The 11867-nt window shown below is 48.7% G+C and overlaps 2 protein-coding genes across 2 annotated transcripts in view; one reads left to right on the plus strand and one right to left on the minus strand.

Moving 5' to 3' along the window:
- Positions 1-384: 384 nt before the first annotated feature.
- arpc5b (actin related protein 2/3 complex, subunit 5B) lies at positions 385-2952 on the plus strand. The gene is made up of 4 exons (XM_062452281.1): positions 385-665; positions 1569-1641; positions 2299-2475; positions 2756-2952. Exons 1-4 carry the CDS (start codon positions 526-528, stop codon positions 2816-2818), a joined length of 453 nt encoding a protein of 150 aa, XP_062308265.1. The 5' UTR covers positions 385-525; the 3' UTR covers positions 2819-2952.
- Positions 2953-4176: 1224 nt separating this feature from the next.
- Positions 4177-11867, minus strand: part of hmcn1 (hemicentin 1) — a 65693-nt gene continuing 58002 nt past the window's right edge. The window contains 21 exon segments of the mRNA XM_062452271.1: positions 4177-5842; positions 5933-6059; positions 6250-6369; positions 6563-6949; positions 8092-8220; positions 8379-8428; positions 8430-8502; positions 8962-9075; positions 9187-9208; positions 9210-9233; positions 9235-9305; positions 9308-9322; positions 9815-9907; positions 9910-9933; positions 10045-10107; positions 10416-10653; positions 11108-11197; positions 11199-11230; positions 11313-11455; positions 11595-11704; positions 11706-11780. Coding sequence (XP_062308255.1) covers positions 5476-5842; positions 5933-6059; positions 6250-6369; positions 6563-6949; positions 8092-8220; positions 8379-8428; positions 8430-8502; positions 8962-9075; positions 9187-9208; positions 9210-9233; positions 9235-9305; positions 9308-9322; positions 9815-9907; positions 9910-9933; positions 10045-10107; positions 10416-10653; positions 11108-11197; positions 11199-11230; positions 11313-11455; positions 11595-11704; positions 11706-11780 — 2367 coding nt within the window. The 3' untranslated portion in view covers positions 4177-5475.

Raw genomic sequence — 11867 nt, forward strand, 5'->3', positions numbered from 1 at the left:
GCCTTTTAAGAGCAGGCCTAGTGAGGATGAGTCACACAGCCTCTCCATGGAGCAGATGTATTTTTTATCTGTTTGCATTGCACCCTGATCGGAAATACACACGTTTTACACAGTAGTAAATCGTTAAGTCAAGTTAAAAGATGCAGATTCAGTAATTGCGAAGAAGAAAAAAGCGTTAGAAATTTTGCTGGGTCTGATTCCATAATAAACAGGATTTCATACTAACATAACATATCGTTTGTTTAAAAATACGTCCACAGACAGTTTAAAAAAAGGTCAACATTCTACTGCTTAGGTTTTGGTTCCCTCTTGTGGCTGAATGTAATATGTGTACTACAGTACCATTCTGGCCAACGGGGGCGCTAACGATCGCGGAAGTGAAACGATCCGATTCCGCAGCCAGTGCTGCTGCAGAGCTGACTCGTTGATCATAGAGGAAGCTAAAAGACAGCTCGTTAGAGAACTCGACTCGTTTGGCCGTATTATTTTACATATAAAATCACAAGGTGAAAGTTACTTAGCATAATGTCGAAGAACACAGTATCTGATCGTTTCAGGAAAGTAGACGTAGATGAATACGACGAGAACAAATTTGTCGACGAGGATGATGGAGGGGAAAACCAACTTGGTCCTGACGAGACGGAGGTTGATTCATTGATTAGACAATATCCTTTTCATGATGAGTCCATCTATCTATTTAGCCGGTATATTAGCAAGATAGTATTTATTTAAGCCTTGCACATGTTTTGTTATCTGCTGCAATATACTAGTTAGCTTGGAACTGTCAATTATGAATGCAGCTGCATTTGCGGGGTGTGGTGGGCTAGCGTGTAGCTAATGCACCTAGCTAGGAAGTTAGTTTGCTGGAGAGCAACTCATTTAGTTTGTTTAGCCAAAATAATCTTAAATTCCTATAATATGTCAACAATTGTATCACAGAACATGTTTCCGGGTGCTATTTGGAGGTAGTGTAATTGTTGCACCCGATGACAAGTTATTTGCAAATTAGATCTAATAAGGGTAAGTGCATTATAAAGAAATATTACAAGTTGTGGCTATGTTTTACTTGCAGACGAACCTTAGACCATCTTTGTGTACTTTTCAAAGTTCTGTACCTTGGGCTCATCACTGTCCAGACTTGTCTGACAGCCACATTCCAAAGATAACCGCCCGTGCAACTCCCCTGAAAGGCAGGGTACAATTCCTTCTCCGTCTAGCGAACTAGCAAGACTGTTCCATGCATATAATGAGCAGAAGGAACCATTCAGACAACCTTTCAACCATAAGAGCAAAACTGTGGGCTGACTGACAGAAGCTGGGAGTGCCAAATCAGGAAGTGTAGTTCGACACCATATAAGTCTTTTGAAGAACTAATCGTTGTCCAGAATTTGGTGTGTCAAGACTTTGCAGTGCAGTGTGTATTGCAGACTGCATAAGCTATTTGTTTATGTGTTTCACCAAACACATCTAGGAAATGGGATTTGATCTATTTTCTAGAATATTTAGACTTCCTGGTGTGTAGGTATTCAGGTCTGTTCCCTGTTAGTTTGTCCTGACCCTCAGTGCACAGGGAACCTAATGGATGCGTTGCAAGCCGTGCTGAAGAACCCGCCAATCAACACAAAGAACCAGAACGTCAAGGTTAGTCAACAAAAACCAACAAAACCACTAGGAAGTGAACACTTACTTTAGACCAGTGGTTTTCAACCCTCCGCCCTGCATGTTTCAGATGTTTCTCTCTTCCAACACACCTGATGCCTCATAACGACCCCTTCATTTGAATCAGGTGTGTTGGAGCAGGGAAACATTAAAACATGCAGGGTAAGGGGTCCCTGAAGACCAGGGTTGAGAACCATGGATTTTGACAAATATTGCCACCTCTGCAACTTATAACACACACACCTGTTGCTAAACATATGGCTAAGGGATAGGTACTGCTCAGAAGTAGAGCATTTGACTGCACATCAAGAGGTAGCAAGTTCAAGTTTTCCCCTGTGCTTTGGAAACAGCGTCTGCTAAACAAATACATTATTCCTAAATTCCTTTGATTCCTTTCCTAAATGACTTTGCGTTGTCTTGTCCTAAGAATTTTAGTGCCCAGTCTGACCCTGTGTTGTTCTGTGCATCTGACAATAAAAGACTTGAACTTGAACTTGAAATTGACTTATTTATGTTATTTATGCGTAACTTCTTAAATTTCCGTGTACGTAGGCTAGTTTGTTGTTGACATTTTCCTTCTGCCTGTTTGTCTGTGTCCTGTTTTGTTCCATGGGTCGACCTGACGGTTCTGTGGACTAGGATCGTGCCGAGGGCCTGGTACTGAAAGTTCTCAGTGCTTTTAAGAGCAGTGACATCGAGAAGGGGGTCCAGTCTCTGGACAAGAACGGCGTGGACCTGCTTATGAAGTACATCTACAAAGGATTTGAGAACCCGTCAGAGAACAGCAGTGCTGTACTGCTGCAGTGGCATGAAAAGGTAAACTCTCTATCTCTCGCTCTCTCTCTCTCTGTCTCCTTCTCTCTCTGTGTCTCTCTCGAAGCCTACACACATCAACAACCTAGACGCTAAATCAGAATTGTTTTTCATTGCCATGTAAGTTAACACAAACACAGAATTTACTGTGGCAGACTGAATTAACAGACAAAACAGGGCGCACCGACCGGCCGAGGCTGCCATCATCGACGCCGTCTTGGATCAACCCAGAATTGATAGAAGTTGTTTTTAATGAAGTCATCTTGTCTCTTCCTGTTTCAAGGCGCTCTCTGCGGGCGGAGTGGGCTGCATCGTCCGCGTTCTCACTGCCAGGAAGACGGTGTAGCCGAACCCATGAAGAAGAACAGCACACGTCACACCGGGAAATCCGTCTGGGACAGAGTCAAACAGACGTCACTGTTCACACAGTGCAGCGCAGGAACTCCCAACCACCTGCCACTGACATCTCTGTCCCACTGTCTACACACACACACACACACACACACACACACACACACACACACACACACACACACCTTACACACAGAGAACGGTGTACACACACACACACACACCTTACATGCAGAACAGTGTACGCACCTCCTTCACAAAAACTGTAGTTGAACATGCTGTATTAGCATTGTTTTAAGCCTTTTCTACTTTACTTCCCTTTTACACACATCCTAACACATTTTCATTTAGCTAATTCACTCTACTTTTCTCAGGACAGTCTCCTATCAGACGATAGTCTTTACTCTTCTTGTAGTTTTGAATTATAACTCAGTTTTGTTTTGCTTTTAAGCTGCATAGAGATTTCTTGAGGCGGAAAGTGTGAATCCCAGAAAATCCCTGTCTGACCTTGGCAGTGGTGACTCCTGAAAAGCACAGCCCCAGATGGAGCAGGGTGGATTTAAAAGGTGGGGGGGCAGTTACCAACAGGGGTCTATCCTCCATTTATCCATCCATCCTTCCTGTATAGGGATTATTTCCCCCAGAGCAACATAGTCTATGCCTCACTAACAGCTTTCTTATAATCCCACTCCTTAATTCCTTTCCCACCCACACCTAATGGCCATTATCTTGCTCTGTGCTATTGCAGCCTGAAAGACCTCTCACCCTTTTTTAAACGGGCATCGCCAGATAGTATTGTGCTTGTCCTCGTCCCTTATTAGCTGAAAAGATTCTGCGTCCGGCATTTAGATTGACTTTCCCCTCTGAGGTCGGTCGCTTTGCAAACAGATGTGACACAAAGGAATCTCAGACATGTTATTCAGTTTACTTACAAGGTTTTACCTTGGAAACTAATCGTTGCCAGTATCTGCATGATCCCTCAATTATCTTGATGTTTTCTGAATCACAGTCTTGCGTGTTATCCTCTGTTGAAGGCACACTTGAGTTGGTGTCTCCCAGTTTTTTCTGCCTTGTCAGGTGGACTGCATTTGTTGCCAAAATTGTGTTTTTCCTGAAAGTGTGGGTGTGAGTTTTGTGAACTGAAACGGCAGTTTGTGTTTACAGGTGACATCGCTGCTTTCATGATTTGTGTCAACTTCTGTGGGGACACACAATCCAGCCACAAAAAAATTGTCCAATGTGAGACAAAAAGAATTTTGATAAAAATGTATAAATGCAAATTATGTTTCTCTTGACACACTTTAATCAGTGGCCATAAATCCCAAGTCCCACTTTTAATATAACATTTTCGTTCTATTTTAGATTTTAATCATTTCATTTGTGGCTATATATCCAGACATTAGGAAACATATTTCTAATGCAGTAATGTTTGATGGTCTTCCGACCAAGTGCAAAAACTCAACAAAACCTACCAAACTGGTGTAAAAACTGCCTTACTCAATGTCTTTTTTATGTTAGTGCTTAATAAAGATGTATATGAAAGACAGTCTTTTAGTTTTGATTGTATATTTGTCCCATTTATTTTTTGTATTTTTATAAAAAAAAAGAATACAGTACAATATGGCAATACATAAGAAAACACTTATATACAAATAATAAAAATAGAATACACCTTGGTAACTTACTATGCGTGAACCAGTTAACAGAGCCATACATATGTCTTTAGATTGACAACATTACTTTTTAATGACCAAAACAAGAGAGACAGACAAGTGAAATGGCGAGTGTTGTTTATCCAGGGGTTGAGACTGATTTAATGGGAGATTACCTGAGGTGGGTGAGAGTTTGACAAGAAAAAGATCTTGTCTTCAAAAGCTTCCGATTAAATGAAACAAATCTATCCTCTGATGTCGTCACGCTATTCAGGCGACCAACCAACCAGAAAAGAGCTGAGCCAAGGAGGGAACCGCCCCTTTTTCCATATTCAAGCACTTCCCAAATAAGTTAATAGGTAGATGTTAATATAGGCTAGCTATTCGTGTTGCTTTCTTTACCACAGTGAGAGTAAGAAGAGAGGGGAGCCTACATTCAGGCCAACTGGTTCTGAAGAGACAGTCTAAAGGAACAGTCTGGGCTGGCCCTAGATATCTGTACACACTATGGCAGACCTAACATGTCAGGGTTGACCGGGTCAACAATTGTACCCTCAAAGGAAACATCCTCTTTCCTTTGCCGTGAACTGAAATGACCAGAATTTCGAAACGGGCAGGCATTTCAAGATTATCGTCTGTGAGTAATATCAAAAGTCATGGTGTTAATTGTAAAAACCATACATTTGGAAACATTTGTCCAAAATACACATATCTGGTTCTTTGCCGGCCAATCAAAGGTCTTGATTGTGTCACATGACTTGGGTGTGCCTCAGGGCCCAGTGCTCAGTCCCTCCTCAGTCTGTCTCCGGCTTCGCAGTGCTGTCCTCCCATCCGTCCTCCCTCACACACGTCTTTCATCCCAAGTCCTTTACGTGGCCGACCACACACACACACACACATCACGCACACGCTCTCTCTCTCTCAGTGGCGGGCGTGCACAGAGGTCACAACCTTTCGCCACCCCAAACCCCCTTTTTCCTCCGCGTCCGTTAAAGTGCTCTCAGTAAGGGTAGGCAGACACGGCGATGTAGACGATGAAGGTGGTCTGGTACTCGATGCCCCCGTCGGGGCTGTAGGACAGAGCCCGCACCTTCATGCGGTAGGTGTGGGGTTCTCGCAGCGCCCGCGTGGTGAACAGCACCCCCTTGAGGTTCTCGTCGCGGAGGGCGAAGGGCAGGGTGGCGTCCTCGTCCACCGCCAGGAAGGTGGTGCGCGGGTGGATCACGCCGTCCTGAGTGTACGCCACCAGGCGGATCAGGTCCTGATTGGCCGCAATGCCAAAGGGGAGGGACAACAGCTTGTATTCCAGTGCGTACGGGCTCAAGGCACACTCCAGGTCATTGGGAGGGCAGTTTTTCAAACAGAACCTGTAACGACAATGGGAAACTTAAAATTGTAGTACTTAATGCTGACATCTTTCAGAAGATGCTATTGGATACTTGGGGTTGTTTGTTTACCCTGTGACAGGGTCTCTCTGGTAGTTGGGCGGACAGGGAGTGTCGATGCACTGGTAACTTCCTCTCATGTTGAAGCACATTCGGTTGGTTCCACACTGGATACTCTGTTCCAGACACTCATCAATATCTGAGGAGAAACATGGTTTTTATGGATGGACAAACGAGTCCGACACCGACAAGACTCTTAAGGAACAAACACTCAAAACACAAAGGAACAAAACACTTCAAAGTGAGACAATTTTTTGCTATATCTAGATGGAATTCTTGAATGAATTGACAGATAAAAAGTCATAGAGTATTTGAAGTGCGATGATTACCGTGGCAGGTCTTGCCGTTGGTCATGAGGCGGTAACCAGCAGGACAGAGACAGCGGTAACTTCCCGGAGTGTTCATACACTCGTGCTGACACGCGTCCCTCACCTCACACTCGTTTATATCTGTTTACACACACACACACACACAAATAGAAATCCTCCATTAAACCCACACTCAGACCCCCGAGTTGACCACATACAAACCTGAGGCAGCCGTACCCCAAAGCAAAGCACCGCCACGCATGCGGTCAGAACGACTCCACTCAGTCCCTGACTCCGCCCCCCTCCACTCCACCCTCACCTCCTCCATAGTTACCTCGGCAACGCCCACGCCCGGCCTCGTACCCCTGAGGACAGGCGAGGCGAGGCCGTGGAGGCGGGGCCGGGGGCGGGGTCTCCCTGCGAGTACGTAACCTATAGCGCCCCCCACTGGCAGTGTAGGAGTGGTAGTTCTGGGAGGCTAGGCTGTGGTACTGCTGCTGGAAGGAACGGCGCTCCGGGGGGGGCTGGGAGCCTCGGTAGCCGTACGAGAAGCTCTCGTAGCTGGGCAGCCTCTCCAGCCTCTCCAGCCTCTCCAGCCCCACGCACGACTTGCCGTCCCCCAGCAGGTGGCGCCCCGGCGGGCAGGTGCACTTGAAGCTGCCGGGGGTGTTGACGCACTGGTGGGCGCAGGGCTGGGGCGGCTGCTCGCACTCATTAATGTCTGCCCCCGTCACAAGGAGACGCAGCAGCGAGGGAGGGGAGGAGGAGGAGGAGGAGAGGAAAGGAGAGGAGGAGGAAGAGGGGGGAGGGGGAGGAGGAGAGGAGGAGGAGGAGAGAAGGAGGAAGAGAGGAAGAGGAGGAGAGGAGGAGGGGGAGAGGAAGTGGAGGAGGCGAGGAGAAGGAGAGCAGGATGGATGAAGAGATGAAGGAAGGGTTCAAAGAGTAGTTTGAGATGAAGATGAGGAAGAGGTGAACATTTCAGGCGGGAAACAGATGGGGAGATGGGGATGAGAGAGAGAAGGGGATATGTCAATGACCCCACTGCATGGCAATACATATTCAAGTCCTTAAGGCAGAAATGTATTGTGGCTCAATGCAAGTGCTCTGTCTACATATTTATATTTGAATGAGAGAATAAGCTTCTCATACCAAACACTAGAGCTTGAATTGAACCAAACTGATGAATAAAGAATTTGGCAATCAGTATTTCATACAAAATACCAAATAAAATTGAATTGCAACAATATTGACATTTCTTTTGGGGGATTTCAGACATCATCGGTCCAGTGTTAACGATGTCACAGGGGTGTCACAGTGAACGGGTGCCGTTACAATGCATAGCAACCAGGAGTTCAAAGGTCAAAGGACAGGAAGTCAAAGGTGAAAGGACAGGAAGTAAAAGGTCAGAGAGTGAAGGACAGAGCCGGGACAGGGGGCGGAGGAGCTGCCGCTGGTCTTGTGACAGGAGCACGAGCAAAACCATTTCCAGTCCGAACACCCACCTGACCCCTGACCTCCTCAGTCTCGTGTCTACATGACGTCCAGGCCGGGGCTGAGCCTAGGAGCGTCCTCCTGTGCTGCTCCGCCCCCCCAGAGCTCCTCCCCCTTCGTCTCTGTGACGGCGACGAGGTTAGCACTGCTTTAGTGATGTCAGCAAGCAGGGTGATGTCACAGAGTGATGTCACAGCGTGATGTCACAGCTGAGCGAGAAGGCTGGGGCGGGGGGGGGGGGGCAGCTTTGAACGAGAGACACAGCGGGAGAGAGCAGGAGAGCGAGGGAGAGAGTTCTGCCGGAAGCTGCTGCCAGAAGCAAGGCGGTTGGGGTGGAGGGCTGGGAAGGGGACGGGGACGGGAGGTACGTACCCACACAGGGGCGCCCCACCCCCTGGGAGCGGTGCCCCCGCGGGCAGGTGCAGTGGTAGCTCCCTTGGCTGTTCTCACAGATCTGGTTGTATCTGCACTGGTGGGTCCCATCCTGGCACTCGTCGATGTCTAGAGCAGGAACGGAGAACAGCCACACTCACCATCAACGTATTCCTCTATCCACACAACATCAACCATCGAGTTCCACCACTACTGGTTCTAGAGAAACCCGAAAAACACGGCTTTGAACTTGTGGCGTTTAAAGGTTTGCCCCGGGTGGCACTCACCCACGCATGTCCCGTTGCCGCCCTTGGTCATGCCCGCGGGGCACAGGTCGTGCAGGTGTACCACCCCTGGTGTTCTTACACTGCTGGTCCGTACGACACACCCTCTGCCTGCACTCGTTTATGTCTGGAGAAAGAGAGGGAGAGAGAGAGAGAGAGAGAGAAGGAGAGGGAAAGAGAGACAGAGAGGGAGAGTAGGAGAGAGAGAAAGAGAGAGAAGGAGACAGAGAGGGAGACAGAGAGACAGAGAGGGAGAGACAGAGACAGAGACAGAGAGGGAGAGGGAGAGACAGAGAGGGAGAGACAGAGACAGAGACAGAGACAGAGACAGAGACAGAGACAGAGAGTGAGAGAGAGGAGAGAGAGAGAGAGAGAGAGAGAGAGAGAGAGAGAGGAGAGAGAGAGAGAGGAGAGAGAGAGAGAGAGAGAGACAGAGAGAGAGAGCAGGAGAGAGAAAGGAAGGGTGAAATTCAAAGAGATGCAGAATGAACAGAGTGACAGAGGACCATGTCAGGGTTCAGAGGTTAGGGTTGGTTAGGGTTGGAGGCATGTTGCATCAGCAGAGAGGGCTGGTTTGGTGTGTCACCTATACACCGTCTGTTCCTCAGCTGGAACCCGGGCTCACAGGCACAGCGGTAGCTACCGACCGTGTTCAGACAGTGCTGGTTACACAGGTTAGGCTCCTGGCACTCGTTCACATCTGAAAACAACCGTCTCGATCTGTCACACATCCACGTACGGTATGTCACATGACACGTGAGTTCATCTGTGGTTTTGTGTGCTAGCGTGGAGAAGGGAGGGGCTGGGTAACCTTGGCAACTCATCCCGTCGGCCCGTCCTCCTGAAGCCCCGCCCACAAGCGCGTCACACAGCGGTACGAGCCGATGGTGTTCTCACACTCCTGCCCGTCGTGGCACATGTGGCCTCCAGCGCACACTCGTCAATATCTGGAGAGAGAGGGAGACGTCAGACACCTGCTGTGTTCCAGGTACTGTGTGTGTGTGTGTGTGAGAGAGAGAGAGAGAGTGTGTGGTGTGTGTGAGTCTGTGGGTGTGTGTGAGTCTGTGGGTGTGTGTGAGTCTGTGGTGTGTGTGTCTCTGTGTCTCTGTGTCTCTGTGTCTCTGTGTCTCTGTGTCTCTGTGTCTCTGTGTCTCTGTGTCTCTGTGTCTCTGTGAGTGTGAGTGTGAGTGTGAGTGTGGTGAGTGTGAGTGTGAGTGTGAGTGTGAGTGTGAGTGTGAGTGTGAGTGTGAGTGTGAGTGTGAGTGTGAGTGTGAGTGTGAGTGTGAGTGTGAGTGAGAGAGAGAGAGAGAGAGAGAGATGAGAGAGAGAGAGAGAGAGAGAGAGAGAGAGAGAGAGAGAGAGAAAGTCTGGGTGTGTGTGAGTCTGTGTGTGTGTGTGAGAGAGTCTTTGTGTGTGTGTGTGTGTGTATTGGCGCTAACCCTGGCAGGTCCTCCCGTCAGCTGAGATGGTGAGCCCGTCAGGACAGGAGCAGTAGTAGGTAGCGATGGCGTTGTGACAGGTGTGAGAGCACGCTGACCCACCTCGCACTCATCCTCATCTTCATCAGCAACAGAGGAACACAGCACGGTTAGAGAGACAGAGAGAGAGACAGAGAGAGAGACAAAGAAGAGAGAGAGAGAGAGAGAGAGAGAGAGAGAGAGAGACTCACCTGCACAGTATGGCCCAGCAGGATCCAAACTGAAGCCATTAGGACACTGGTTACTACGATCTCCTGAATAAAACAAGAACACACGCCATTACATACCAACACAGAGAAACAGAGCGAGGGAAGGAAAAGAGGAGAGAGAGAGAGAGAGAGGGGGAAAGAGAGAGAGAGGGGGAAAGAGAGAGAGAGGAGAGAGAGAGAGAGAGAGAGAGAGGATGAGAGAGAGAGAGAGAGAGAGAGAGAGAGAGAGAGAGAGAGAGAGAGAGAGAGAGAGAGAGAGGAGGACTGCAGATAAAAGAACACACAGATCACACGACAGAGAGAGGAGAGAGAGAAAGAAGCATGATTCTGGTATTCCCTCTGGTATTCCTCACCCTTGGTAATGCTGGCCTGGATCTTGTACTCCAGCACCTCCTCCAGAGGGCGGTATTGAGCGCTGATGGCCGAGGCATGCAGAGTCTGCACCAGGTAGGGCATCTTGCCCCTGGAGGCCTCGTAGGTGATGGTGTGGTTCCAGGAGTAGGGCACGGTCCCCTGGTCCACGCTGAACATGCGGGTGGAGAGAGCGTACAGCCTCCCTGGACCCGTCTGGATGTAGTCCTCCGTATAGTCCTGGACAGGAAGTACACACATCGACAGCTTATCAACCTCAATATGTTCACTTGAATCATTTAGGCTTTCAAGGGAGTTGGAAGTTGTATTCTGAGATGCATGTTAGGGTGTTGTTAAGGTGGAGTCGGGTGGCTGAGCGGTTAGGGAATCGGGCTAGTAATCTGAAGGTTGCCAGTTCGTTTCCCCGGCCGTGCAAATGACGTTGTGTCCTTGGGCAAGGCACTTCACCCTACTTGCCTCGGGGGAATGTCCCTGTACTTACTGTAAGTCGCTCTGGATAAGAGCGTCTGCTAAATGACTAAATGTAAATGTGTTGTTCTACAAGTCAATGCCCTCAACATCCAGATTAGTTATACGAGCTAAATACTGTCAAGAAGAAACCAAGCCGTCACAAGCTACAGGACAGGGAGGAGTTTCCTCAGTGTAGTGCTGTGTGGGCGGAGCTGTGGCGTGCCTTTATGCTGATGTCAGCGTGAGAGGGAAGCTGCAGAATGTGTCCGTTCAACACGATGTCCAATAGGAGCGCTCCGTCCAGGTCCAGCCCCCCGGGCAACGTGGGTCATCCTCAGAATCTCACCTGTGGAGAGAGAGAGAAACGTTTTAACTGGAACACACACACTCACACACACACACACAGGTCCAGACCCACTCTCTCTCACCTGTGGCAAACTCCACCTGTGTCTCTCGTCTGAACACGCCTCCCGTGAGGGTGTAGCCGTTGGCCGCCTCCCCCACCTCATGCGCCGTCGTCCAATAGATGGGGTTCAGGATGGAGATGAGCTTCCTCATAGCAGGACCTAGGCTCAAAAGGTCATAGGTCAGGGTTTCAGGAGTTGTATCGATGACCCAGTGATTCACAGTGTTGTTTCTCCACGGTGTATCTGGTGGTTCAAATCAAGGATCACCCCCTGTGCGTGTAATGAGCTGTCCCTGACACTGACCTAGCGTCCGGGGGTACGTTCAATACGGTGGCCTGGATCACCCTGCCTCCGGACTGGTCGTCGGATATGGTGGCGTTGAGGATGGCGATGCCGAACTCGATGTCGTTGATTGTTTCCTATGATGCTGCCTCGGGCTGTCTGCGGTCCGTCTGGGAGAGAGGGAGGCATGCTCAGATCAGGTACACACTTGTGAAAACAATATTATACTTCCATCTGATTCAAGTGTATTAAATGAGACAACTGTACAATTGGACACACACACACACACACACT

The sequence above is a fragment of the Osmerus eperlanus genome, chromosome 26 (genome assembly GCF_963692335.1).
Source record: "Osmerus eperlanus chromosome 26, fOsmEpe2.1, whole genome shotgun sequence".
Taxonomy (NCBI): domain Eukaryota; kingdom Metazoa; phylum Chordata; class Actinopteri; order Osmeriformes; family Osmeridae; genus Osmerus; species Osmerus eperlanus.